This window comes from Betta splendens, chromosome 19 (genome assembly GCF_900634795.4).
Source record: "Betta splendens chromosome 19, fBetSpl5.4, whole genome shotgun sequence".
Taxonomy (NCBI): domain Eukaryota; kingdom Metazoa; phylum Chordata; class Actinopteri; order Anabantiformes; family Osphronemidae; genus Betta; species Betta splendens.
The window spans coordinates 8,714,213-8,741,789 of record NC_040898.2 but is presented as its reverse complement, the minus strand read 5'-3'; the positions used below and the strand labels follow the sequence as shown (position 1 = coordinate 8,741,789).

Genomic DNA, 27,577 nt, shown 5'->3' with positions numbered 1-27,577 from the left:
GTGGAGATGAGCGAGTGGATAGAGATGGGTTTTCGGGGGACGGAGACGGTGTCAATAAGAATGAATACGGTTTTGAGAAGGCGAGAGAGTGAAGCGAGCTGAGAATGTGTTTCTCGTGTGCGGATGCGAGAGAGCGAGCGCTGGAAGGATCTCGCTGCTACGCGCTCAGCAGCCGAGCCCTTTTAAAACCATTAGAGGCAGGATATTTGTCATATTATGTTATTAGATTAGCCGGGACCCCTAATGAAAGCTGTGGCAATTTGTCAACCTTATGGATGGCTCCATTCGCCACCGCTATTCATCAGGCAGCGCCCCGTGTCGCCCACCCCACCCCCACCCCCACCTCCGACGCGCACACACAACCCGGCCGGCGCTGGGCTGCACCGCCGCGTGGATGGACTGGGAGAAATGGATGGAGGCTGTAATGGGATTCCAATGCTAAACACCCCGCCTAGTGTTTTTTGTCATTTGGGGTGAGCACACAATTCCCCGCCAGATCGCCCGGAGGGGAACGACATTGGATTATTTCAAGGTCCCCCCCCCCCCATTACCATAGCCCTGGCGCGATAGAGCCGTCCCGCAACATTTATCTTTGCCGTGCCATTGGATGAGAGGCGTGAGGCCGCGGCTGCTGCAGACAGAGCCTCCTTCTCTGATGAGGACTTTGCCTTTGATCTTGATCTCAGCCCACCTTGAGGTGGTGTCAGGCGCTGCTTACATTAGCACCCAGGTTGGGAGGCTGTGTGCACGTTGCGCTTCCCTTCAGTCAAATGCACTCACGACTGTGCTCTTGTGTCCTGTGTAGCCGTGAGGAACGACAGGAATAAGAAGAAGAAGGACGAGAAGAAGCAGGAGTGCACCGAGAGCTACGTGCTGAGTCCGGACACGGAGCAGATGATCGACCGGGTTCGCAAGGCGCATCAGGACACCTTCCCATCTCTCTGCCAGCTGGGCAAATACACTACGGTGGGTAGACGCACGCTGGCACCGCACTGAGTCGGCCTCGTCGGCCGCGCTCGATGTAAACACGATTTTCCCGTAACTTTCCTGCAGACTAACAGCTCAGAACGACGCGTGTCCCTGGATGTGGACCTGTGGGATAAATTCAGTGAACTCTCGACCAAGTGCATCATCAAGACGGTGGAGTTCGCCAAGCAGCTGCCCGGCTTCACCACGCTCACTATTGCTGACCAGATCACCCTGCTCAAAGCGGCCTGTCTGGACATCCTGGTAGGTCCGCCAGCTCGGTGTTTGCTTTAAAAAACGAGCAGGAATGGTCATGTTGACGCCTGCGTTGTGTCTCCGCTCTCCAGATACTGCGGATCTGTACGCGTTACACTCCAGAGCAGGACACCATGACGTTCTCAGATGGACTCACGCTAAACCGAACCCAGATGCACAACGCCGGCTTCGGGCCCCTCACCGACCTCGTTTTTGCCTTTGCCAACCAGCTCCTTCCCCTGGAGATGGACGACGCGGAGACGGGGCTGCTCAGCGCCATCTGTTTGCTGTGTGGAGGTAGGGACGGTTTCCGCGCCTCGAAAAAACCCTGAACTGTACCTTTTTATTGGATCATGAAGTCACGACTTCTGTAACTGGGTTAAGCAGCACGGGTAAATGAAGCGCCCTCTAGTGGGTGGAATCATAATAGCAGCCAGTACAGCTGACAGTATTTGTTGTTTTTTTGTCCGACAGATCGTCAGGATTTGGAACAGTCGGATAAGGTGGATGTTCTGCAGGAACCCCTTCTGGAGGCCCTAAAGATATACGTGAGGAAGAGGAGGCCCCACAAACCCCACATGTTCCCTAAGATGCTGATGAAGATAACGGATCTGAGAAGCATCAGCGCTAAAGGTCTGTTGCGCATAAATAAAATGATGATGTATCCTGATGTCCAAAGATTTGCTTCGGTGGCTGACTGTTTCCACCTGCTCTACAGGGGCTGAGCGCGTCATCACCCTCAAGATGGAGATCCCCGGCTCCATGCCCCCTCTCATCCAGGAGATGCTGGAGAACTCGGAAGGCCTGGAAAGTGGAGCGTCAGGGAGCCGGCCCAGTGGCGACGCCACGGGCAGCTCCAGCCCCAGTCCTTCCCCCAGCTCTGCCCAAAGCAGTCCAGCTACACAATCGCCGTAGTAACGGCCCACCTTTTAGTTTTTCCTCATAATGGTGCGCCTCCTCTCTGGATGTCCTGTAGAGGAGGGGCGAAGGAGGGGGCTGGATTCTGACTGCTGAACACAGACTGGCTGGGTCGACCCCTTCCCCTCCTGTGACACACTCCCCCACCTCTTGATCCCTTCCCCTCACTCCGGAGCACTTTCCTGACGTGAGGGGAGGTACGTCGGGGCCGGCCGGGGTAACAGGACGCCTCTGAGAGACCACACCGTAAACACTGCTGAAGACTCCTCCTCCTTCTCCCTCCACTCCGCTCTCCACTTTTTTCCAAAGGACACGTGGGGGGAAAAAAATGGGAACGCAGCGGAGACCGGTTTGACATGGAACAGAGAGTTGATGGGGCACCATGGGACAAATGTATGGACAAGGATAATGCATACAGACTGATGCAACAAACACCAGACACTTTTTTTGCTGAACTGCAGACTGCAAGCTTGGGACTCGTCAAAAGACCACCTGCTCAAAGACTTTGGGTCTTTTTTCTTTTCCAGCTTCAAACAACAGATTTCTTACAAAAGATATATAAATATATATAGAAAAGTTAAGGAACTATTGTGGTTGACATGTCCAGAACGGGATGGCAGGTTGAAATGAGGCCATGTTTTCTGAGATTAGAAAATGTTGTACTTCACCGTTTGAATCTTTTCATGCCCATTAAGAGTATTGAGAGAGACAATTCAGTTTTATCACATTTGTACATTATTCTAATTAACAAAAAGCAAAAGATGTTGAAAACTTTCTCGTCTACACATGCAAACACACACACACACACACACACACACACACACACACACACACAAACACACACCGTGCACAGAAAACAAGTCGCAATGAATATCACATTCTATTCCAGGTTGGATTTGTTTTCCTTTTTTTATTTCCTATTTTATTTTGTTTTGCTTCCAGGTGAATGGAAAAATGATTGTATGAACTTAGTTGTATGATATGGTCACAGGTCCTTTCAAAAAATCAAATTAATGAAGATTCATTATTAAGGTGTATTTTAAGTAGCCTTTGAGTTTGTGTATATAAGCTGTATTCATTTCTTTAAAAACTATGAAGAGTTTTAGGCTTCACCTTATTTTTTTTTAAGAATACCTTTTATGTGTTTTGTTTATAGGCTTGTGGTTCAAGAAAAGAAATTTTGAGCACATTTTACAGAAGGAAGTTTTTTAGTGTTTTGTGTCCTACTAAATACTGGACAGACCCTTAACCAATCACTGGCTGTTCAGAATGTGGCTTTCACAGAAGAGTTAAACCCCTTTTCACTTTAAAAAAAGACGTGTTTTACATACAGTAGGTAACAAAGTAGCACTCCAGTCGGGGCATAGCTTTTTGGCCATGTAGCAGAAAGAGATTGTGTTTATGAAAAGGGTGAGCTTAGAGGGCACCTAATGCCTCCCAGGTTCAAGAGAGATCCAGCCGAGGTCAAACGTAACGAGTGGTGTAAATACACACTGTATTAAACACAAAAGATTCTGTGTTGTATCCAAATGGAACAGGAATGGAGAAGAGAGTAGATTGTTGGGATCCCTCTACTCTGTCAGTGGTCAGGCAAGTGAAGATCCCAATGTGATGTTTGTGAACAAAATCCTCACAAAACACCCCCCAGCAACCTGTGGAAGCCAATACGTGACCTTTTTGACGGATCCAGAGCAACCTCACACCCTGTGACTCACTTTACACCAAAACGCCTTCACTGTTCACACACTCATCATCTAGACCATCATTACTGTACACATGCCAATGTCTCAGGAAGGAATCATTATGTGTGCTTGGCCTGTTCTTTGTATGTGTCCAGTGCTGCAACCCCCGAAGCTTCTATCACAGATGCACACATACACATTTCTGCTACTGAGCCCCAGAATTTCTCTTCAGTCAATCACTTTTGTTAGACCTGGCAGAGCAGGACTGGTGCAGAGAGACCCTGACCATGACCCCACAGTGTCACAGGACGCCAGCGTGGAGTCTCTCTCTGTGGAGTCGTTCATATGTTCTTTTTATTTGTACGGTCAAAGCTGCTTTCATCATTTAGGACTCAACCTGTCCAGAACGGCGCACAACTTTTCCCTCCACAGCTGATCTGGAATAGGAACAGACTCACCGTCAGTTTGAGAAGTATTGAATATGTTGCAATTTTGTCAAGAATATCAAGCGACTTTGAAAATAAAAAAGAAAACAACAAAAAAAAGATAAAAAATAAAACCAACATTTAATAATTATCAAATGTGTCTGTGTTGTTCATTTCTGAAATCTCAGTGGATTTTTATACATCATCATAAACACAGTAACAAATTATACTTGAATTATACTTAAAGCTACTTAAAGATACTATAAAGCTTTGGATTCTTGTTTTTGTGTGTAGTAACAGCATAACATTAATATGACATAAGCCCTTCAACTGGTTCACACGGAGTATTAAATATGTATTATTGTTATTATTATTATTATTCATCTTCATTTTTTATTCGCTCTTAAATAAATGAGCAAATATTTGAGCAGGATCTTTAATCTGATCATATCAATCCAGATAAGGTAGCTAAAAAAAGAGCACAGTTTTTTTAAAATGGGAAATGGGAAAATGTAAAACAAATGACTGTCATAATTAGTTTTCTAAATTTAAAAGGTGTGCTATTATATGTTGAAACCACTGTGGTTATTCTTTGCTGCAAGGACTCACAAAGATGTGCATAGAATTCAAAATTTGTGTTAACAAATTATATACTGCACTGTATCATAGAAATTTAGTATACGTAACAACAAAGACTTTTAGTTATAAATAATTAGATTTAAAGACATGTGAAGCTATGGGCATTTTTACTGATATTTTTATATAGCAGTATGAGGACACGTGTATGTAATAACATAACAACAATAACAGCGTTTTGAGTTACACGTTTATGCAGATTTAGTAAGATCCTAGACCGTGAGCAGCTTTAACACATATATACATTATTTTGCTCCTTTAAAACTGATTAACTGTGACTGTTTTACTACTACCTACAGCTACGCGCTATGCCCCGCCCTGTTTAAAATGATGGTAGGTTTCAACCAATCACCAATCTTCGCGCGGAATTTCAAACGTTTTCAAATCACCACGCCAACGGCGGAGCGAGATCGTTGCGCTAAATTTATAAACAAAATAGGTCCTTTCACGTAAGAGCAGCTGGATTATAACTTAAACAAATAAATGTGCATTTAAAAATCAAAGTAAGAGTAAGTAATACATAAACAATGCATTAAGCCCCGTTAATCCGAACACAGTTGAATGAAACAGTGGATTTATGGTTTAGCGGAGTGATACGGCAGTGTCTGTCTGAAAGAGAGAACAGTCTGCAAAAGACGGATATGCCGCATACTATACGTTAGCTATTCGACGTATGTGGTCTGTTATTGGTAGGATAGCGGTACTTTTAGCTTGAAATGTTATAGCAATAGTAAAACTATTCTTAGTTTTTATGGGTCGTCAGATGTTGGCGTGTCTTTAAAAGACTTCCAGGTAACAACAACAGTTTTTATTAAGTCTTAACGGAGTTAACGTTAACATGGCACTTTCGCTCAATGTTACTGTGTTTTACATTGTAATAATAGTCATTAGGTTGGTCAAATTGCGTTGACTTATATCAACTAACAAGATCGTGTCGTTAGTTTTGATTTAATATTGCACGTGGATGTCGCTGTAGCAGTTAAGACTCGTGGGTTTAACAAATGTCAGGATAACGCTACATCTGAACGTTGACATAACGTCAGCCTAAAGTAGCTACACATCATTAGCATCATCTTTGCTAAATCTACTCTTACTATGCTCCCAGGTAACGTTTGCAAAATGCCATTGCACGGGAAAATAGTCGTGATTAAGAGGAGTGGAGGGGATGGAACCGAGTTCCCTCTTACTGCAACTTGCTTGTTTGGAAGGTAAGTTTGATTTGTTCTATGTGTCTGGTTAACAGTTTTAGATTTCAAGTAATTATATAGTTGATCAGAGACTTTGAAGTCAACATAAGTCGCATGTGTGGCCTCATGGTGAGGTTAACAGAAATGGTGGGCAGAACCTTTTTGGAGGTGGACCATCTGCTTCTGACGTCACAACAGACTTGATGTGCACGTCCCTTCCTGTCCTCGCACTGATGTTGCAATAAGAAAAACACACTTCACAATGGAATCTGAAATCTGTTCAGCTGTCCTTGAACCTTTGAACGTTTTGTATACATAAGGATTCTTTTCTCCTTTTTTGTGGTGTTGTAGGAAGCCTGACTGTGACATTCGTATTCAGCTTCCTCACGTCTCCAAGGAGCACTGCAGAATTGACTTGAATGAAAATAAAGAGGTAACCCTGTTTTTGTTGTTGGATGAGGTGTCACTTTCAAAAGTCTATTTATGTAATTATCTTCTGTATATTCAAATTTATAGTTAGGTTTGTAATAAAAAAAAAAGACCTTCTATCATCAGCTTGCTCTGATCAGTTGGAGTACAGTATCTAAATGCTCAGATTTTGTCAGGATGTTAATTAATCTAATGTCAGTAAGAGTTTGGTTGCTTTTCTTCCAGGTTGTTTTGACTAATTTAAGCTCAGTGAATCCAACCCTTGTGAATGGAGAGGCTTTGCAGCAGTCTGAGCGTTTGAAGCATGGAGATGTCATAACTATTATTGACCGTTCTTTCAGGTGTGTCTGGCAACATTTTTGAAGTGGGTGTGATAGATGTTGTTTATTAAGTCTAGATTTTCATAAGAACAAATAACTATACATGCAAAGACACGTTTTGGAGTTTAGAGTGAAAACCTGTGATGCCTTTGTCCAGACAGTAACCATTTTCTTCTTGCGCTTTGGTTTTCATGATTTCAGGTTTGAGCACCCTCCTGCACCCACACCGAAGAAGAGGGCTTCTACAGGAGGAAAAGTAATTTTTATTTATTATTGTACTTGTTTTCCAGATAATTGACTGTTTTTTAGTATTAATACATTGCTCTGCATTAGGTCCTTCAAGATCAGCAAGAAGCTCTTGGTGTTGAAACAAGTGAAGTGTCCACAGGTAGAACTTTATAAATTTGGCTGTTTTTAATAACCTATTTAGCTCCATTTAAACATTGTCCTCGTTTTACAGTTCATCAGATAACCTATAATTCTTCTTGGCTTACCTGTCCAGAGCTAATGTCTATTGTTTGTTTGGTCTACTTTGTAGACCCTCATCTAAAAGATGGAACTAATCATGAAAACATCCAGCGATCCCTGGATAAAACTGTGGAGGAGTTGTCGAAGGGGGATGATAATCTGCTGCAAAACAAGGCTGTGTCACCATTCAGTGACCTGTATCAAATGATCAAAAAGTCTCTGGATGTTGCTACTCCCCGGAAATCATCTGCCAGTCTCCTTCAAACCCCCACTTCAAGGTTTTGTACTCCAAAACCATGTTCAGTCAGGCAAGATGATAGTAAACCTGTCGTTAACACAGAAGACAGAAGTTCTCCTGTGAAGGATGAAGTTGTCTCTGTAGATGACCAGTTCAAGGGATGCGCTGGCAGTGTAACTAATGGGACTCCAAAGTCTGATAAGAAAAAGAGGAGGTCCTTCAAACTTCCTGCTACTGAAATGATTGCATCCACAGCAGAAGATGAGCATTCTGCTAAGTCTGAAGCAACTTCCCCTCTGAAGAGAAACCGTTCGACCCCACAAAGATTTACAGCATGTGAAGTTATTGGGCAAATCACTGCTAAATCACCCAAGTCACCAGTGAGGAGGAGGAGTAAGGAGGCAACACCAACTGAGCCTGCAGTGACAGAGCCTTTTAAGAGGACATCACCAAGGAACTCTGGAAAAGCTCAAAAAGGTATACATTGTCTGTTTTTATAGTACATGATGTTAATGTAGATTTATGTCATGTAGGTAGATTGTTGCTGATACAATACAAATGAGTTGTTTTGTGTGTGACAGAGATGTCCAAGAAACGTAAAAGTGGTGAACTTGGAGCCGATTTGCCTACATCACAAATGAAGAAGAAACGGGTTTCCTTTGGTGGTTACCTGAGCCCAGAGCTTTTTGACAAACGGCTGCCTCCCGACTCTCCACTACGCAAGGGGGCCGACCCAAGAAGAAGTTTATGTCTGGCTAAACCCAAGCTGTCACTCCTGAGACGAGCATCAGTCATTGGCTACAGAAAGGTAAAAGAATAATAAAAGATGCACTATTTGACCAGTGTTTGGAACAGGCTTGTTTTAAGTTGTGGAAAAATCTGCCTAAGGTGAACATTTTGTTTTCAACAGGAGTTTGAACATGGCGTCACTGTAAAAACACCGTCACCTAGAAAGAAATCACCTAAATCCAAGACTCCTTCGCCCAAGGCTGCATCTCCTCCAAAGAAGTCACCAAAATCCAAGACTCCTTCCCCCAAGGCTGCATCTCCTGCAAAGAAGTCTCCCAAATCCAAGACTCCTTCCCCCAAGGCTGCATCTCCTGCAAAGAAGTCTCCCAAATCCAAGACTCCTTCCCCCAAGGCTGCGTCTACTGCAAAGAAATCTCCCAAATCCAAGACTCCTTCTCCTGAGGTGAAAAAGATACCTAAAGCTCGATCTACAACCTCCACTAGTATAACACCTTCTAAGGCCCCCTTGAGTTCAGGAGTCCAGACCCCCACAGTGCAAGGGCGCTTTTCTGTGTCACGCATCAGTACACCATCCCCAGTTACACAAGATACTGTGTCAGAGCAGTTGCCTTCAATTGCTATTACACCAAAAATACCTCCGAGAAGGACGAGCATGAAGAGCACCTCAAGGAAGACTCCAAAAGTGACCAAGAGTGCTCTAAAAGTAATACGCAGAAGTGGCATTTCAAGGGCGTCTATGAAAGGTATCCCTGACTAATTGTAATATAAAGTTTATTGGTTACATACACTATTAATGAAAAATGTTTCTTCTTGGTTTGCAATCACTGTATATGGATTGTAGAGTTCAGTTTGTTATGGACCTCACCTTTTGTCCTTTTCTCTCTTTCAGCCATGAATTCCTGGGCAGACATTGTAAAATTTGGGCAAACTAAGATTCAAGTACCTGCTCCAGCTAAGAAAACTGTCACAAAGAAGGCAACGAAGAAGACTGTGCCCAAACCACAGGTGTGGTATGCAGTCATATTTCATGACATGTCCTGACTTAAGATTAGTGGATACATGGATACATGACTCTGTATTAGGTGTGTGTGTGTGTGTGTGTGTGTGTGTGTGTGTGTGTGTGTGTGTGTGTGTGTGTGTGTGTGTGTGTGTGTGTGTGTGTGTGTGTGTGTGTGTGTGTGTGTGTGTGTGTGTGTGTGTGTGTGTGTGTGTGTGTGTGTGTGTGTGTGTGTGTGTGTGTGTGTGTGTGTGTGTGTGTGTGTGTGTGTGTGTGTGTGTGTGTGTGTGTGTGTGTGTGTGTGTGTGTGTGTGTGTGTGTTGTGGCAGCCCCTCAGCTATCATCTCCCACCAGACAGATTTTATTTCTTCTGTTATTATTGTAAAAAAAAAAAAAATGTCTTTCTCAATTATTAGACCCCTGCAAGAAAACTGAAAGGTCATGTCAGCACTGGGCATGCAGATTCCCCTGTCACCATCGTTGTGGGCAAAGCTTACAAACAAAAGGTTGTGCATCCAACTGGTGCTGCGCCAAGAGTGGTCACAAATGTGGCTTTCTTAAAGAAAGACATGAAGATGGATGAGGACCTGACTGGTAAATTTTCATCTCTGCAAAACAAAAACAAAACCGGTTTGGTTGTGTTTGGATAGTATGGGTTCATGTTATGTCTTTTGGTTTCAGGAATTACTGAAATGTTTAAAACTCCCCTTAATGAAAGGAAGAGGAGATCTGTACTCCGTGACGATGCCACAAAGACACCGGTAGGAGGTCTTGGCATGTCTATGGAACCATCTGTCCTAAGCACACCTGAGGAGCCTGGTAATGCATGTAATTAATTCATGTTTGTAATATATTGTCAGACCCATTTCAACATAAACTAATGAAAAGTGTTGTTTTTACAGGTGAAATGATTGTGTCTCCTCTGAGTGTTGCATCTACTGTAAAAGACAGAAGATACAATAGTGAGGCAGTTCAGCGCCTCTTTGATGCAGGTCAGGAGTCTTGCTCTTTCATTGATGTCCCCACCTTGGAGTTTACTTCTGATTCTAGTGAACAACACGGCACAGATTTAAAGACCAGCAATTTAAAGACTCCCAAACAGAATCCAGAACCAGTGTTGTCTCTGACTGGAGTGAAGAGGATTATGAAGACACCAAGACAGAAAGCTGAACCCGTAGAGGACATCAGAGGAAGACTTCTGAAAACTCCCAAGCAGAAACCAGAACCAGCAGATTGTCTCACTGGAGTGAAGAGGATTATGAAGACACCAAGACAGAAAGCTGCACCCGTAGAGGACATCAGAGGAAGACTTCTGAAAACTCCCAAGCAGAAACCAGAACCAGCAGATTGTCTCACTGGAGTGAAGAGGATTATGAAGACACCAAGACAGAAAGCTGAACCCGTAGAGGACATCAGAGGAAGACTTCTGAAGACTCCCAAACACAAGCCTCCACAGCAGGAGTGTCTTACTGGATTGAAAGAAATCATGAAGACTCCCAAAAGTTTAGAGGATGATGTGATGTTGGATAGTGTTGAGGAACTTCTGCAGACACCAGCACCTATGCGAGAGTGTGAAGACCTGACTCAGGTGACCAATATGAAACCAGAAAGTATGAAAAGGTCCCCCTCTGTATGTTTAATGACACAGACCAGTCCAATTAAAGAGGCTGTTGTGAAGAGGCTCATGAAAACTCCTAGAGAGAAAGGTAAACCTGTTGAAGATAACTTTGGAATCAAGCGACTCATGAGGTCACCCAGGCTGAGGGGTAACGCTCCAGTGGAAGACTTTGAGGGACTTCAAGAGCTCATGGAGGAACCACAGTCTGAGTCTACAGAACATGTGGAAACAAATGAGGTAATGGTGAATGCATGCATCGATGCATTACGTTATATTGTTTCATTAATTTGTTTGGAGCATAAAACACTGACACTATTTTTCAGCTTAGTTATTGTTTGAAGTACCAACAGCTGGGATTCAGTCATGTGTTTACATAAAGGACAACATTGTTGTTGTTTTTTTTTTCCACAGGTTGAAGATCAGACCAATGCAGAATGTGCTGTAATTGCAGCAGAAGGTTAGTGGGGAAAAAATCAACAATCAGATTGAAATTACACTTTACCATTTTACATCATGTGTTGACGTTTTTCCCTCTTTTTATAGAACTTACTGTCCGTGAAGAATCACAAGATTCTGTGATGTCACACGTTTCACAAGTTGACATGGCAAAAGGTAAAATATTTGATTTTATTTGATTTGATTTGTCGCTCTTGGATTATCTTGCACAAGCTGTTGCAGAGCTTGGACTGATGCATTTTCTGAAATTAGGGAACACATAATGGGAAAAGTTGTTTTGGTAGCTTGGCCCGAAAATAATATATATTTTTTTCCCTTCTTCCTTTACCAACAGAGGAGCATGAAGTTGTTGATAACCACGTGGAGGGTGTCATGGAAAATATTACTCTGGCAACTGTGGCTGAGCGTCAACCTGTTGATTCAAGTATGGACACATGCGATCATTTAACTGAAGAGTGCCCAAAAGTGGAAAATACAGCTGTAAAGGTCACAGAGGTTTGCTCTGTTGATAATCAGAAGAAATCTAGGGGCAGAAAAACAAAGGCAGCAGAATCTAAACCAACTGAAGATAAATCCCAAGGTGCAGACAATTCAGAGGATGCTGTTGTCTCAGCTCCAGTCAGAGGAAGACGAGGGAAAAAAACTGAAACTACAGCACCACCTGGTGTTACACAGCAGAAGACAAGAAACAAAAGCAAGAATGTTGAGCTCACGATGAAGGAAAGTGCCCCTGAACCTTCCGAAGTTGTATCGCGGCCTAAAAGAGGAAGATGTGCCAACAAAGCTTCTCAAGATCAAGCTGAAGTGCAAACAGCTTCTACTGAAGCTGACAGTGTATCAGTTAGCATTGACCAGAAAACAGCAGACAGCGCATCTCCAGAGAAGACTGCCACCAAACCCAGACGAGGGAGAAAAAACAAAGCCGATTCTGAGCAGCCTCAGACGGCACCGGACCAAGATATTCCCCAAGATGACAACACACAAGGTACTATCCTCTTCTTTCTATCTACTTACTGTCTGGTTGTCTGCTTTTAATAGTTACTTTTTTTATCTTCTACACAACATAAAATGGAATATTTGATAAATGCTCCTCCCAATTTTGATATAATTTTCAATATCTAGAGCAACAAAAGGAACATTTTATGGTTTTAAAATGTCAAATGTGAAGTTGGTCATAGTTGTTCCCACTGAGTTAGTCGCTTTTTACTTATGGTTTACTTTGTGTTTAGGAATGGAAACTACTGCTCAGGAACCAGTAACTGAGAGTTTACCTCAAGCAGAGATGGTACCGTGCACTGAAGTAGATGCAGCTGTTAAGAAGCCTGTGAGAGGCAGAAGGGCAAAAATGATGGAGGAAGAAGCTGCCATCTCTGCTCCTGTCAGAGGAAGAAGAGGCAAGAAAACTGAAGCTGCACCACCTGCTGTTAAACAAACCTCAAGAAGCAGAAATGCAAAGTCTCAAACTGTCTCTAGCCAACCTGAAGCCATGGAAGAAACAGCAGTGGAAACACTGACTGAAATTTCTGTTGAAGCCATCAATGACCAGACTACCACAATAAATGCTAGTCAGGAAGAAAATGATTCTTCACCACCTGTTGTGAAGACCACAAAAGGGAGAAGGGCTAAAACTCCAGTTGAGCCGCTGCAACCAAAGCCAGAGAAAACAGAGGTTGTGAGGGACCAGAATCTTGTATCAGATGCTCAACTTCCACAACCTGTTGATAAACCCAGAAGAGGGAAAAAAGCTACTGCTGAACCCAAAAAGGTGCCAGAAGACACAGTTGTCCCTCCAGAGGCAAAGCAACCAGTGGGCAGAGCCAAGAGGGGAAGAAATGCCAAGCAAGAAGAAAAGCTAGAGAATGAGTCCATGGAGAATAAGTCAGAGGAGCCGGTCACAAAATCAAGAAAAACCAGGAAGATTGAGCAAACTGAACCAACACAAGAAATCCAAACTGCTGAAATTGTTGAAAGCATTGCAGAAGCTCCACTTGTTGCTGAACCTGTGATGATAAATAAATCCTCTGCTGTGACGGCTAAACCCAGAAGAGGAGGGAGAAAACCGAAAGAAGCAGAGAGTGAAACGTCTGTTGAATCCACTGTGGTCCAAGAGGTCCCTGCTGTCGGCACCGCAGACAAACCCAAACGGGGAGCAAGAGGAAGACTAGTTGTGGAAAGTAAAGTCACTGCTGCAGTTCCCAAGAGAAAAGCTGAGAATGACCTGGAGGTTGAAGAGGAGACGACTGCTGAGCCAGAGCCCGTGGTCAAATCTAGCAGGACCAGGGGGGTGAGAACAGAGCCTTCACGAAATATTCCTGCTAAAAGAGCTCGTCGCGGTGCAGCTGTTGCCCTTGAAGAGGGCGTTGCAGAACCTGCAGTCCTGGTGTCTGCTGCAGTGGAGCCGGCCAAAAGGGGCAGGCGTGCAGCAGCGAAGCCCAGTGTAGACGGTGCTACAGGGACCAGTGACCAGGCGGACACACAAACGTCCACACGCTCAGTGAGGTGGAAAGCAGACGTGGAAGTCTTTAACATTCCAAAAGAAACACCTGTAAAGGCACTTCGAGGCAGGAAGTCTAGAGCTGGAGATAAAGTGGAAGCTGAAAGCAAAAACGTGTCAAAGGAAGTCAACCAAACTGAAGAGAAGGACCTCTCAGATAAAACCGATGTAGCTCAGCCTGTCAAGAGAGCCAGACGAGGTACTAAGGTCACTGATGAAGCGGAGTCAAGCAAGGTTGACCCTAAGAAAGGAGCTGAAGCTGAGACACGGCCAAAAACACGAAGAGGAAGACAAGCAAACAAATAAATTTGTTAATTTTTTTTTTTTACTCTTGTGTTTTAGAATAAGTATTTTAGAAAGTTTTGTAGACTGAAAACAAATCTTGTTAAACCATTTTGACATTATGATTCTGCATATATTTTTATGGTTGAAGTGGTTATTAAATTTTTGTATCAAAAGCTTGACCTATTTGTTTTTATTTTATCGTGTTTTATACCAGGTATTCTTCATACGCATTGTGGAACAGATCAGCATATGTGTTCTTGACAAACCCATGAATCATAAATCAATTAGCTGCACAAAGTAACTAGTAACTGACACCCTTTGAAATGTACATATACAGGTGTTGCATTAATTAAACTTTTTTTGCGTTTTAAAATGGTAATTCTAGGCTCATATGGTATGAAAAAAAATTCACTTGATTAATAATGGTATATTATTTATTAAGTGTATACTATTAATTGAACTCCGTGTAACCGTACGTGTATCGTGAATATAACGGATACTACACTAGGAGGAACTCTCCTTTCGAACATGGCAACGACCCGGACGGGGTTCTGTGAAGGACTGCGAACAAACGCAGAGCTGACGCTGGAGGGAGATTTGAGAAGCGCGTGGAGCAGACGGCCTCAACCTTCACCAGCGACAAGGGGCGCTTACATAAGTTCCCGCTAAGTGCTAGCTGTCATAATGGAAGGTAGCAGCGACATAAAAACGACCTCCAAGGGTTTTCACTGCGCGCTCTGCAACGTGAACTTACCCAACAGTAAGTAGCGCAAGCTAACGTACGCGTTCGCTGAAGTGGCAGACAATGTTTCTGCTTTCCATCCAGTTACTTAAGTTCCACAACACTGTACAATGTGATAAAACCTTCCAAAAAAATATGAGACACAAAGAAAGTCACGTCATCCGTTTGTAGAACATTTGTCGAACATTGTATTTATCCGGCAAACTAATGTTTTATGCAGAACAAGCTAACTTGATTTGTACGTGCAGTGGTCATACGAGGCTTCGTGTTTTGACTTTCCAGTCTTTAAAAACGTTGCTAATATTCAGTTAGGATCTCTATCATTGCTCATATCCTAATCCCCGCAGTGCCGAGCCTCGAGCAGCACGTGAAAGGCAGAAAGCACACAACGCTGTCCTCTGTGCGGGCCACCAGGAAGACCCAGGAGGAGCACAGCGTGTTCGTCAGCGGCATCAAGCCCAGCATCACTCAGACCGACATCGCCGAATACTTCGAGCAGTTTGGCCCAGTAACAGAAGTTATCATGGATAAGGACAAGGTCGGGAAGCTGTGTCCTGATTACAGCTTCTTGAAATGTGTGTTAAGTAACTAATAAACTGAGTTCTGCCACTCTGCTCAGGGCGTGTACGCCATCGTGCAGTTTGGTGAGACGGAGAGCATACAGGCAGCCCTGGCCTGCGTGGAGCATCAGATGAAGGGCCTGAAGCTGCGCGTCAAACCGCGGGAGAAAAGAGAATTTAAGCTTATTCCCAAAAACAAGAATGACCCCAAGAACCTCCAACAAGTCCTGGACCGCCTCAAACCTGAGCTGTGTCAGCTGGCATCTGTAAGAATCCTCATACGTTCTGTCTGACACAACAGTTTTGACCTGACTTAACTTCATAAACAATTACCTTCTTATTACATGGGTGTTGACTAGGGCTCTATAAACTGTTATTTTTGCTGTCCCTCAGGTGGATGCGCAGATGCAATATGTTGTTGAGCGGTTTCAGTTGGGAGAAAATGAAAAGAAGGCCAGAGGCTTGCTGGTGAATCTCCTGCAAGAGGTGTTCATCGAGTTTTTTCCAGGTGACCTATAAAATCTATACACACAGAGTTTGACTGGGTGTCAGAGACTGGCTCTCTTACTACACGTTCTCTGTTTGGACGGGTTTCAGACAGCCAGGTTCTGCCCTTTGGTTCATCTGTCAACATGTTTGGATTCCACTCCTGCGACTTGGACCTATTTTTAGACTTAGAAAACACTAAGGTGTTTCAGGCCCGAGCTAAGTCCACCTCAGAACAGGTATGGCCCTTTTTTTGAATATACAAATAAGTGTATAGACTTATGGTTTTAAACACAGAGTTTAATATAAAGAGGTTGTTCTCATTTTTCTAGGCAATGGAGGGCGTTTCAGACGACGGCCACTCTGAGGACTCCATCCTCTCTGATATTGACCTCACCACCGCCACGCCGGCTGAGGTCCTGGACCTTGTGGCAGCAATCCTGAAACGCTGTGTCCCTAGCGTGCACAAAGTTAATGTAGTGAGCAGTGCTCGACTTCCCGTAGTCAAGTTTCACCACAAGGAGCTTAACCTGCAGGGGGACATCACTATTAACAACAGGTCAGCTTATCATTTCTCAAAAATGGCAAACACACACTCCCAGGTTCATAAGAGAAGTTTTATCTCGTACAAGATGTACAATATTGTATGACTGAATTTCCTCTGTCTATTTGTTTCCCTTTTAGGCTTGCGGTAAGGAACACCCGCTTCCTCCAACTGTGTTCTGGGATGGAGGAAAGGCTAAGACCTCTGGTGTACACGATTCGCTACTGGGCCAAGCAGAAACAGTTAGCTGGTAAACTAAGTCATATTACACAGTAGTCTTGTTAGCAACACATTGTTTCTTATAACATAGGAATTAAAAAAACGTATGTCCTAAATACAGTGTCTTCCTGCCTCACACCTTGTGTTATGATGTGTAGGAAATCCTAGTGGTGCTGGTCCCCTTCTCAACAACTATGCTCTGACCCTGCTGATCATCTTCTTTCTTCAAAACTGTGATCCTCCTGTCCTCCCGACAGTGGACCAACTCAAAGACATGGCCTGTAAGTGCTCGTCCATCTGTAATGTTATATAGATGCTGTTAATTCTGACTTGTTAAAACACTTGCAGGCGAAGAGGAACATTGTGTAATTGAGGGCTGGAATTGCACCTTCCCCAGTCAACCTATTGCTGTGCCCCCAAGCAAGAATACACAGGACCTCTGTAAGTAGTAGTAGTAGTTCAAAGGAAGTTGACCCTGTAATGTGTTTCGCGTAGCTCAGGTTCTTCTTGTTGATTTCCTCCCCAGGCTCCCTGCTCTCTGGCTTCTTCTCCTTTTATGCCAAGTTTGATTTTGCTAGCAGTGTCATATCTGTTAGAGAAGGCCGAGCACTCCCAATCACTCATTTCCTCAGCATTAACAAGGAGGGGGTAGAGACAGAAAAGGAGCAGCCAACCAAAGTCCCTCCCTCTGCTCCCAAACTGGGGCCCTTGAATCTCTTGGACCCGTTTGAGCTTTCCCACAATGTGGCTGGAAACCTCAACGAACGCTCGCAACGCAGCTTCCAGAGGGAGTGCCAGGAGGGGGAGAAGTACTGCCGCAGCCTTCAGTATCAGCACAAATCCGCCAAAGGAAAGTCGTGGGGGCTGGTGCGCTTGTTCACCCCCCACGGGGATGTTCCACTCGCCAAAACAGAGCAGCTGGTCATCACCATTCCCTTCAAATCAGCGTCACTGTCTGAAGGGCTCTGTGACCACCTGCGTGTGGTGGGAGACGGGTTCCGGCTGGTGTGGTTTGAGAAGGTTCGCTCTGCCGTGGAGGAAGTTCTCCGAAACGTCCTCAGGTGTCAGGTGTCCTCCACAGACGCCGTCTTCGGCGAGGGTTCAGCTGTGGATGCTGCGGAGGAAATGGAAACCGCATCAGCTTCCCTCAACACGTCAGCAAATGACAGTTGTGACAGTATTGAATGTAAAAGTGAAGCCAGCCCTGTCAGTACAGTGGTGGTCGGTGCCAAGAGACCGCTGTCTTCTGGAAGCGATGCCTCTGTGTCGCCCCAAGGCAAAAGGCCGAGACTGCCAAGAAGGGGCAAGCTTGATTTCCCCCACTGGCTCTGTGTGCAGAGGCACATCGTGTGGGCTGGCAGGAGGAAAGTAAGAAGGGAGCTGATCAAAGATGCAGACTCGAGTCCAGAGGGCAGCTGTGCAGAGATGGAGTCCCAGGTCACAGCTCGCATCATTGAAAAAGAGCCAGAGCTGAAAGAGGCCCTGGAGTTCAAAGTTGTGCCGCAGATGATGGGCGGGACAGAAAACACCAGGGCGGTGCTGAAGTTGGAGCTGGTTAGCGACAAGACGGGAGTTTTTCATGACTTCTTTCATTTCCTGGAAGCGTTTGTACCGAGGATGGTGGAGACAGTCCTGAAGAAAGACGGTCTGTAATTTGAATGAACTCTTGGGACTGAGAGCATTCCTATACTTTGACCAGCAACCCGTATAATACTGTAAATATGAGATTTGTCTAGATGTTAAGTTTTTGTGTTTTTTGGATATTTGTACGTTAACATTTCATTGTGAGGCTTAAGACTTTGATTAAGCCTAGTTTTATGTTTGAGGTCTGGTTTAGTTTTAGTAGTTTTGTTTTGAACTGTGTCTCTTGATGCTTTGAAGGGAAACACAGCGCTTGATCATCTTCAAGTGAATAAAATTCTTTGCAGAGCAGTTCTGTTCTGTATAAGCAGTTGTCATTAATCAGGATCAGTTACAGTTTATTATGAAGATCATAACTGCAGGAAGGAGGCTGCCTTTGCTTCTGTTTGGGCTGGAAACCACAGAGTGGTGCTTTTATTCAGGCTGGTTTAGCCTCTCAGGCAGATGAGAGTAATTACTCAGGCAGTCAGACCGCTTTATTACAGCGGGACAAGCTGCAGCTGAGGGATGCACAGAGCTCCCATGTGCTGATTAACATCATTCATCTCACTTTTAAAAATGGCTAGCAGGGTGGATGGGACCGCAGAGGACGGCGGTGGCAGAGATGATGAAAACTTTGAGGACAGCTCGCTACGTATTAATCTGGGGCTTCACCTTAGAGAAATGGGAAGATAACTCAAGGAGTTGGTGGCGCAGTGGAAGAGCGTTGGTAGTAATCTGAGAAATGCTGTAAAAACAAAACCATATTACCCTGATACTATCTCATTGTCATTGGATTTTTGAGTATCATCAGAAAAGACAACATCACTATTGGATTTTTTAGCTCTGGGCGAAGACAAGGTTGGCGTGGTCTTTAGTCCAAAGTGAAATATCCCAACGTCTGTGTGATGGATCGTCATGGATTTTTTTCCAGACATTCGCGTTCCCGGGAGAATTACTTTCAAATGACTGTAATGATTTCCCGGCTTCCCTTGAGCACCACATTTTTCACACATCCTGTGCAGCATCTCATCGTCTTCTATTAGCAGATCACCCGTGTTTTCGTATGTTAACAGTGATGACACGTCCACGCTGCTGCATCTTGGGATGTGATGACCTCAGGGCGCTGTTGTGTATTCATCCCGTTTCGCTGCTGTTTTGGACCGGCCGGAGTCGCTCGGCTTTGGATTGTGCATCACTTACTGCAGCGCTCTCTCTTATTGGCGCTGCAGGCCACTCCAGAGCCGGCCCTGATGTATGGCCTCTCACAGCCGCTCTGAGCGCGGCAGCCGCGGTGATTACCATCATCACCGGGGGGGTTGTTTGCCGCTGGGTCAAAACAAGACGAACCACAACTGGTTATTTTGGTAAAAGTCAAAACAAGAACCCATCGCCCTCAGGTTCCCCTTCATCGAATGGCAGTAGACGTGGACAGCGGTGAGTCGTAGTGTGGGAAAGCGATGGCTCATTAGGTATCGACGCCCAGCTAGTTGTAGCTCATTTACTGTAATTGCTATAAGAATCGATTGTGTGGCAATTTGTGTCTTCGCTGTGTCTGTGGAGCCACAGAGGCCTCAATGTGAGAGACCGGGGAGGAAGCCATTTCAACTGATGTGTCTTGTAAAGACGCGCTGACTCAAACCCCGGAAGACGTGAAATCGTCACGACGGGCAGGAAATCCGCCGCTTCTGCCGCGCCCGTGACGCACACCTGCTCCACGTCACGGAGCGAGGCGGTGACGTCATCGTGCCGCCGCACCAACTCCCTGACTTTGAGAAGACGCGGAATCGAATCAGCGGCCTTTCCCGAGGCCCGTGGCGCGTCTCCCCATCCATCTGAGTTACCCGGAGCGGCCGCCGCGAGCCGCCCGCTAAACGCGTCAGCTGGTGGGTCGCCGCTGTAATTGGTCGGCTCGGTTTACCACGAGAGACCGACGACGGGAAGACGCGCGTGGAGAAGGGAGCAAGTGGCCTGGCCTCGGGTTAAAACACAGCTGTGGGAGAAGTAGGGCTCAGATTGACGTTTGCGCAGACCTGCGGGGAACCCACGTGACCCAGCGTGGCGTCTGTATGCGTGCCCACAAAGCAGACAGGTCTGTGGCGTTGCTTTAGAGAGAGAATGTAATTACCGGCTCACTAGTCATCTTCCGTGCGTCTGACGGACACTCGGCCCCTTTTAGAGCCATTCAGGCTCGTGAATTATCACACTGTGCTGGTGGGCAGCCATCAGCCCCCGTTTTGCCTCGTGAGCTGTGCAAACAGAGCTGGCAGCCTGAAAAGCACTCTGTTCATATTAGCGGCGCCCCCACTCTGGAGATAAGGCTAAATAAAAACGCATAATCATTCCCCCCGTTCTGTCTGCGGTGGCAGGAAGGAGTCAGACGTCCTCCTGGGAGATTGCTCTTACGCCGCGCCGCGCGTCCGCGTGCGCGCGCTCGCGAGCCCCGCGTCTTATTGCGACGGGGCCGCTCGCGCGGTGAAACGTGGAAATGGGGCGATTTTCCTATCAAAGGCGACGGGGAAAGCTTTTAGCGCTAAATGCGCGACGGACACTTACGCCGACTGTAAGTTGGTTCCCAGCGTGGAAATTTGTTCCCGTTTCCAGCCCCGTTGAACGGCGTCGTAAATCACCGGCGTCCCGCCGGACAAAGCCGGAGTCATTAGCGGCGGCGCCGGTGGGAGAAGTGGGTAAAACTGAATCAGACGAGGCGAACTTCGACATCACCGCTCTCCTGGTCCCGTCGCTGCGCCTCGATGGCCCCACGCACGGCCCGCGCCGCCGTGCGGTGCATTAGCGCGGGCTCCAGTGGACCGTGAAAGCTCTAAGTGTCCGCTTCTCCTCTTATCTGGGAGCAGCGACGGGCTCCGTGTTTACCCGCAAACAGCGCGCCAGCTAATGACCCCGTCCCGTGTACATTGTTGTTTCTTGCCATTGACTTTTATGGCCAGTAGAGCCAACGCAGGGAGCTCGATTACTGGCGTAGAATTAACTACATGATGTGAACGGTGGGTAACAATGATCAGAACGGGCACCTACAGTATGGAGGCCCTTGAATGGGGCATCATTTCTGATTTTCCCTCAACTAATCTCATTGTTAAAAGCCACAATTTCAATATTTGGACCCCATTTGGTCATTTTGAACCAACTGGGTGTAAAAGCTAAAAAGCACAGTAATTGCTCAGAACTGGTCGGTCCAATCAAAGTCCAACATCAGCATCCACTTCCAGCCTTTATTGCGCGGCCGTGGCCCCTTTAAGCGCTGGGTTATCGTCAACGGGAGCAGCAGCTCTACTTAAGCTATCAGTGGGGATTTATGTCCAAATCAAGTTGCGTTTTTTGACAGCGGACCGGGGACAGACAACGGAAGACCTGTCGTGTTTTATGACGCCATAAACAGCACACGAGTGGAGCTGTCGCGACTCCCCTCCGGAACCCGGCGAGGCAACACGTAGCTGCTGATGACACCACCAGAGAGTCTTTAATTAGTCAGCCTGTCGGATGCTGTGATGAAGGCGGCCCCTTTGATGTTTATTCTCTAGATGTGAAGCGCATGATGCTTTTCCAGAGTCTGAACACTAATGGAGTCTGTGTAGCTCAGTGGCTGCAGATACACACGCTAACGAACCCTGTGTTTCCACGTGTGGAGCACGGGCCCGAGCACCTGATGGGCCCGAGCGACTGTACAGGTTCCATTTTCATATAAGTGATGAATTTTCATTCAAAATGATCCAAATGAAGTGACACGACCGCGCAGTCACTGCAACCAGCCTGTCGGTGTCTGGTTCCGTCCTCGGGGTCTTTACACCGCAGGAAAGATGAGGGGCTTTTAATTGTCTGCCCGGGGGCACATTTTATATTAATCCATCTACAGATGGATTTTTCTTGCATGTGTTCTATCAATATATGTTTAAACAACTAAAATGAAGCGTGGAGATACAGCGTGACCGTCTACCAGAGAACCAGACCCTGAGCCTAGTTAAGGCCCCAAGTCTCAAAACGCGTTGATCTAAATAATAAAATAATTATATTTTTATTATATTTAAAAGACTAGACTAAGAGAAATGCTGTAGGGGAACTTGCGGCTCATTCTTTATGTGGTATCACTCATTAGAAGTAATAAATCACATAATATAATTACACAAAATCCCCAAAGCAGGGTGGAAAATGAAGCAACGTGTAGACCAATAAAAACATATGGTATAAACAAGTGCAAACTGAAAGATGTATGGACTATAAAATACCACACACACACACACACACACACACACACACACACACACACACACTTTAAAGAGAGATCATTGCACCTGCGCTGATGGATAAGGAACAACTACAGGCGTCATGAAGTGGACAGCAGACCGTGAAGATCCAGGATAAACAGGAACCGCCGCGATGGTCATAAACATGATCACATTAGTCACAGTCTCAGCACCAGACCTGAAAGGCATTTGTCCACACGAGCTCTCGGCGCGAGCGTGTGCTTGTGTCAACTCGGCGCCAGAGCCACGTAGCGATGCGAAAGCGCCGTGTCCACGTCCATGAGGGTGGAACGTGGTCCAGCGGCGCCTCGGTGAGCGGCTGGATTCAATCGTAGGAGAACGCGACGCCGTTTCCAATTTGACCGTGTGAAACTCAATAGAGCTATTGATCTGTGGACGCTGCAGCTGGAGACGGCTACCTCCAGACTGTAATAAAGGCTTTATCGCCACCTGAATAATGCATGCGGGAGTGATGAGCCCGGAGAAGGCCAAAGGTGTCGCAGCTAATGATTAGACGAACGGGACGACGTCACTCACGGCCGAGATGCGCGTCACGTCGATGAATCAACGCCTGTCTTTTGTTTTTCTCTTTAAAGACAGTAATAAAATGTGACCTGCTACTTTTCTCGGCCGCGTAGTTCATGCAGCTTCCTGACGAGCAGTGGGATTATGATGATGAACTAGATGAGTCTAATTAGAACTTTTGGTGTGTTCTCTGAATAAACACTTCCCTCTTACATTTCTCTTGTTCTGCTGTCATTAAACATCACTGTCTGGGTTCGCAGTCATGCTGTTTTCTGCCTGAGAGGAGCATCGGGCTCGCTCATCCCATGTGTCTCCGATTGTCAACCCGCTGTGGTGTCTGAAGTGCGGTGCAGGCCATCATTTCAAGTGCAAAGGGCCGGTCGTATTATTCTCTGATGGTCTGATGGCAGTTTGGGGGGGTTTTGGTGCTCAGCTCATATGAGCCGCTTCAGAGGAGAAAGGAGACAAAGTGCAGTGCGCCTGCTGGGAGAGGGAGGCATTGTAACAGGACTGCAGGTGCGCGGCTTTGATTTAAAGGTGAAACCCGGCAGATAATTGGCCCGCCTTTAACCCGGGTCACCCAGGGAGCCGTAAAACAGCGACCCGTTATGTTTTACGAGCTGAAATCATAAAACATAACGGGGGCGGCTGCGCCGAGGTCCGCTGGCGCTGTTCGTGGTGCTGAATCCCTGACGCCGACACCACAGCGGCGCAGAGCCGAGGGCGAATGCGGCGGAATTAACTCAATTCGCCGCGCAGCCGCCGCCGAGGCGCGCGGCCAAGTTGGGGTCGGAGTGCGAGTGAAGTGGCCCGTCGCACAGCGGCGCCGGAGGCAAAAGGCGAGGGGTGTGGTTACGCGTCACTCAGCAGCGCATCAGGTATCCATCCCACAATATATAATGAAGAGGAGGCAGAGGAGCGCACCAAGACGGGGCACCGCCGCAGCGACTGCACCACGAGACAACTGTCAGAAAGTAAGTCACCCGACTTTTCCTTCACTTCGCTGCGCCTTTAACAAAGACTTAGAATAAACGAAAAGTCGACTTTCTGTGTTTGTGCCGCTCCTCTTCCGCAGATGGCCAACGCGCTGAGGTCGCTCGCGCTGCTCGCGGCGCTCGTCGTGTGCTTGCTGGCGTGTTTGGGCGCCTTCGCGGACGCCTACCCGCCCAAGCCGGAGAGTCCGGGGAGCAACGCGTCTCCCGAGGAATGGGCCAAGTACCACGCGGCCGTCCGGCATTATGTCAACCTCATCACCAGACAGAGGTGCGTCACGGTTCACGCAGCTGCGCGTCTGTTTGAGTTAGACAAAGCTGGGAAACAATAATTATAATAATAATCCATCCTCTGGGTGGATGGGGCTCTACTTTAAGTGAGCCATTAAGTGTTTGACTCAAGGACACATTTGCAATTTTAGCCAGAGTCCCCTGTGGGATGTGGTCCTTCATATAAAGTATGTTTGCTTCCTAAATTAAGGGCTTTCAGATGCTGGATAAGAGCTCAGCTCCTGTTTAGAAAGTGCGGAACCATTCCTGACTTATTGCGCTCATTAAGTTGCTGTACTTGTTGCTGGGGACGGGGCCTGGATCTCATTAAACGTGTATTAAATGTTCATCGTGGTCTGAAATCGTTGTTTCTTAAAAGCTGCCTCACGACAGCTGGAGCGTCACGTTAATGTTTGTGCCTCCTCATAACTTTGATATGTTCCCTCATTTTGTTTGACCTCAACTCCGGCAAAGATACTGGGAAAGTATCGAGAGCGTGTTCGAAAAACGCAACTGTTCCCCAGAGACGGAGCAGAATAAATTGTCACCATTTCCCCTCCTGCTCTGTAATTAAAGAGGCTGAATGTGTCACTGCGCACAGCTGCACGGCGCAGCCTCCGTGCCTCGAACAAAGACGGCTTCACCCCTCAGTGCTCAGACAAACAGTTTACGAAAAGACACTGGAGGAGACGGAGTTCCAGGAGCTCCTGCTGCGCGGTCGCATGGATGGACGCTGAGAGTGAAATCAAATAATTCATGTTTTTCTCTCAGATAATCGCACATCTATTTATGATTGAAGCGCACAGAGGCAGTGGGTTAACCAGGGGGTGCAGCCCTGTTCACAGCTGGATGATACATGATACGGTATCAAGGCGGCCGGGGGTCACGCCAGAGCAGGCAGAGGACTGAGCCAGGATTTAAGTGGATCTCCAGGTGCTGCTGTTATCATCACTCACCGCTGTTGTGTCCAGGTACGGGAAGAGGTCGACCCCGGAGCAGGCTGTGGCGTGGCTGCTGTTTGGGGACGATTCAAGCCAAGACACTGAACCGCGGTGAGAGAGAGAGTCAGACTTAATGACTAAAACTGATACGTATGATTTTATAATATGTCAAATGCACTATACTGTACGTAGATGTTAATTCAACAGCCTTTGTTTTTCCTTTCTCTCTTTCAGCCTGGAGTACAGCGATCAGTGGTAAAACACTCAGATGTAGATCAGCCCTCTATGTAAATCAAATCAACCACACGGAGATTCTCAAGACACAACCTTCACTGTACTTTGTGACGTTTTAAGTTGTATTATTTAACGTGCATGCCAACCTCTCCCTTTATCCGCCTCTTCTGTCTATGTGGTTATTGTTCTCTGCCCAAAATGTACATAATTTGTATCAAACCGAATTTACAATAAAGAATTAAATGGAATAAAAGTTGGTCTACTACGTAAACAGCCAAGCTTTGGTTTTCCTTGGACTTTATTCGCTGTAGTTGTTCGTGTCGCCACTAGATGTCGCTGCGTCATCAGGGAACTCCCCGCGTGCGATAAGTCTTATTGCTGCTCTTGAATGGCTTCATATCGACGGCGGCAACTTCACGCGGAGGTACAGCACGAGCAGCCGCGTTTGTTATCAGAAAACCCCTCGTGGGCCTCCTGCGGGCAACTGGATCAGCGCGCGCACACGCACGGCAGCCAATCGGCTTTCAATCAATGGAGCTATTTGTGAGCGCGCGCGCGAGGCGTTTTAGGTAAAGTCTCGGTAAAGATAGTTTTGTGTGGGCTGCTTTTGGCGTCGTTCTCGGACCCGCCAGCGACTGCGAGTCTAGCGGTGCCGCACGTCTCTCCACCTGCGTCTCACGCCGAAGAGGAGGCATCCGGATAGAAGGTGACCGGGCAGGTGAGCGCTCCAACCTTTACGCTAATTTCCCCGGAGGAGACGAGGCACGTTAGCGGGCGCCGTTTCCAGGGAAAGTCTTTCCTGGAGCTGCCGTCCTTCTCTTCTTCTTTTGTGGTAACACGAAGTCGCTTTATGCTTCAGCCCTGCTACAGCAGCGGCTCCACGGAGATTAAGTATTATTAGCCGTAGTCACGCGAGAATCCACTTATCGATAATTTCATTTTCTCGAGGTTCCGTCGAGAGAACTACGCAGTTGCCTCCGATACCGGCTCGTGCGCCTTACTCGTCTCTCAATCGGGAGCCGCGCGCATTGTTTTTATCACGCTAACGTAATTGTGCTCTGCCTATTTTCACCCGTTCTGACTCAGAATGCTCCAGTTCTGCGTGCTGGACATAAAATGAAACGGTAATTTTCATAACAAAGGGTACGTCGGTCTGTGTACGTCATGCACCTGTTCGTTGGCATTGCGCATGCCCACACGGCCGAAGACGTGCACAGATGTTAGAGCACGTGTGGCTCAAGACGAGGACAGGTGCGGACGTGTGTCTGATACGTATGACGCCAATTAATGCGAATTAATCTGTTAAATCATCCGTAAGAGTCAAGTTCCGATTAACATACTGTTCTCTTCATCAAAAGTGGTGCATACTGTATTCTAGCCATGCTCTGTTCAATCTGGAGCCAAATTGACTTAAAATGAGATTTAAAAAAAAGAAACTTCAAGCTTAGACCCAAACCACAACTGAGTAGTACTGTGCCAGTATTTGAACGTTCCTTTTCAGTTCACACTGGATGTACTTTTTTATTTTAAGCAGTTGGCTCCATTAAAGCAAGACTATGATGTACTTGTCTTTTGTTTTAAAATGTATCACGCAAGGATATTATATCACAAAATGCAGTATTTTTATGATGCCTGCCAACAGGAAGGTAATATAGCTTATCTTTTGTAAGAGGTGGGGTAGGCTAGGATGGGTATGTAGGAAGCTGGGGACTTTGAAGGTCATTACAACAAAAGGGTTACAATTGATACGTAAAAAAATACTGGATCTGAGAGAAATATTTCTTAAATGATAAAGTACAAAATGCTCCGATTAAAGATGATCAAAATGTCTTTTGTTTACACAGACATTTTTCTTTAGCAAAAGCAACAGTTGTGCAAAAACATGTGCGCTATTTATTGAATGTTGTTATCTTTTCTGATTTCTTTTGAAGCCAAAGCTTTTATCATGAGAAACATAACAGTTTTCCTAAACTGTAAGTCAGAGTAACTTGACTTGACTAAAAAATGAAAATCCCTCTGCTGGATTTTCATATCAAACCACACTCCGACAGGTCTCATTTC

General features: G+C 46.1%; 5 protein-coding genes across 6 annotated transcripts in view; all 5 read left to right on the top strand.

The window, feature by feature from the left end:
* raraa (retinoic acid receptor, alpha a) overlaps positions 1–4,402 on the top strand; it is a 96,978-nt gene extending 92,576 nt beyond the window's left edge. For both annotated transcript variants that reach the window (XM_029133255.3, XM_029133254.3), the window contains 5 exons: positions 806–966; positions 1,054–1,230; positions 1,314–1,518; positions 1,696–1,854; positions 1,940–4,402. In XM_029133255.3, the coding sequence (XP_028989088.1) occupies positions 806–966; positions 1,054–1,230; positions 1,314–1,518; positions 1,696–1,854; positions 1,940–2,136 (899 nt within the window). In that variant the 3' untranslated portion in view covers positions 2,137–4,402. The remainder of the gene's footprint in view (positions 1–805; positions 967–1,053; positions 1,231–1,313; positions 1,519–1,695; positions 1,855–1,939) is intronic.
* Positions 4,403–5,513: 1,111 nt separating this feature from the next.
* On the top strand, positions 5,514–14,303 carry mki67 (marker of proliferation Ki-67). The gene is made up of 17 exons (XM_029133253.3): positions 5,514–5,674; positions 5,988–6,090; positions 6,421–6,502; positions 6,724–6,839; positions 7,020–7,074; positions 7,152–7,206; positions 7,357–8,001; positions 8,106–8,332; positions 8,435–9,017; positions 9,164–9,279; positions 9,688–9,865; positions 9,953–10,090; positions 10,174–11,126; positions 11,301–11,346; positions 11,433–11,501; positions 11,680–12,330; positions 12,575–14,303. Exons 2-17 carry the CDS (start codon positions 6,002–6,004, stop codon positions 14,143–14,145), a joined length of 5,574 nt encoding a protein of 1,857 aa, XP_028989086.1. The 5' UTR covers positions 5,514–5,674; positions 5,988–6,001; the 3' UTR covers positions 14,146–14,303.
* A 335-nt stretch (positions 14,304–14,638) lies between these two features.
* tut1 (terminal uridylyl transferase 1, U6 snRNA-specific) lies at positions 14,639–18,637 on the top strand. The gene is made up of 10 exons (XM_029133283.3): positions 14,639–14,884; positions 15,214–15,404; positions 15,486–15,692; positions 15,820–15,934; positions 16,024–16,151; positions 16,245–16,471; positions 16,597–16,706; positions 16,834–16,956; positions 17,024–17,116; positions 17,202–18,637. The coding sequence occupies exons 1-10, from the start codon at positions 14,809–14,811 to the stop codon at positions 18,326–18,328; spliced, it is 2,397 nt and encodes a 798-aa protein (XP_028989116.1). The 5' UTR covers positions 14,639–14,808; the 3' UTR covers positions 18,329–18,637.
* Positions 18,638–22,609: 3,972 nt separating this feature from the next.
* On the top strand, positions 22,610–25,657 carry pyyb (peptide YYb). The gene is made up of 4 exons (XM_029133286.3): positions 22,610–24,053; positions 24,155–24,342; positions 25,313–25,393; positions 25,517–25,657. The coding sequence occupies exons 1-4, from the start codon at positions 23,979–23,981 to the stop codon at positions 25,539–25,541; spliced, it is 369 nt and encodes a 122-aa protein (XP_028989119.1). The 5' UTR covers positions 22,610–23,978; the 3' UTR covers positions 25,542–25,657.
* A 285-nt stretch (positions 25,658–25,942) lies between these two features.
* Positions 25,943–27,577, top strand: part of mpp2b (MAGUK p55 scaffold protein 2b) — a 24,620-nt gene continuing 22,985 nt past the window's right edge. The window contains exon 1 of the mRNA XM_029133285.3: positions 25,943–26,234. The gene's annotated coding sequence lies outside the window, so the exon portion shown is untranslated. The remainder of the gene's footprint in view (positions 26,235–27,577) is intronic.

Coding starts and splice junctions, on each gene's coding strand:
- mki67 (XM_029133253.3), top strand. CDS start 6,002: ATGCCATTGCACGGGAAAATAGTCGTGATTAAGAGGAGTGGAGGGGAT. Junction 11,127..11,300: donor AACATGTGGAAACAAATGAG/GTAATGGTGAAT, acceptor TTTTTTCCACAG/GTTGAAGATCAGACCAATGC. Junction 11,347..11,432: donor TGCTGTAATTGCAGCAGAAG/GTTAGTGGGGAA, acceptor CTCTTTTTATAG/AACTTACTGTCCGTGAAGAA.
- tut1 (XM_029133283.3), top strand. CDS start 14,809: ATGGAAGGTAGCAGCGACATAAAAACGACCTCCAAGGGTTTTCACTGC. Junction 14,885..15,213: donor CAACGTGAACTTACCCAACA/GTAAGTAGCGCA, acceptor TAATCCCCGCAG/TGCCGAGCCTCGAGCAGCAC. Junction 15,935..16,023: donor GTTCATCGAGTTTTTTCCAG/GTGACCTATAAA, acceptor GACGGGTTTCAG/ACAGCCAGGTTCTGCCCTTT.
- pyyb (XM_029133286.3), top strand. CDS start 23,979: ATGAAGAGGAGGCAGAGGAGCGCACCAAGACGGGGCACCGCCGCAGCG. Junction 24,054..24,154: donor CACGAGACAACTGTCAGAAA/GTAAGTCACCCG, acceptor CCTCTTCCGCAG/ATGGCCAACGCGCTGAGGTC. Junction 24,343..25,312: donor AACCTCATCACCAGACAGAG/GTGCGTCACGGT, acceptor TGTTGTGTCCAG/GTACGGGAAGAGGTCGACCC.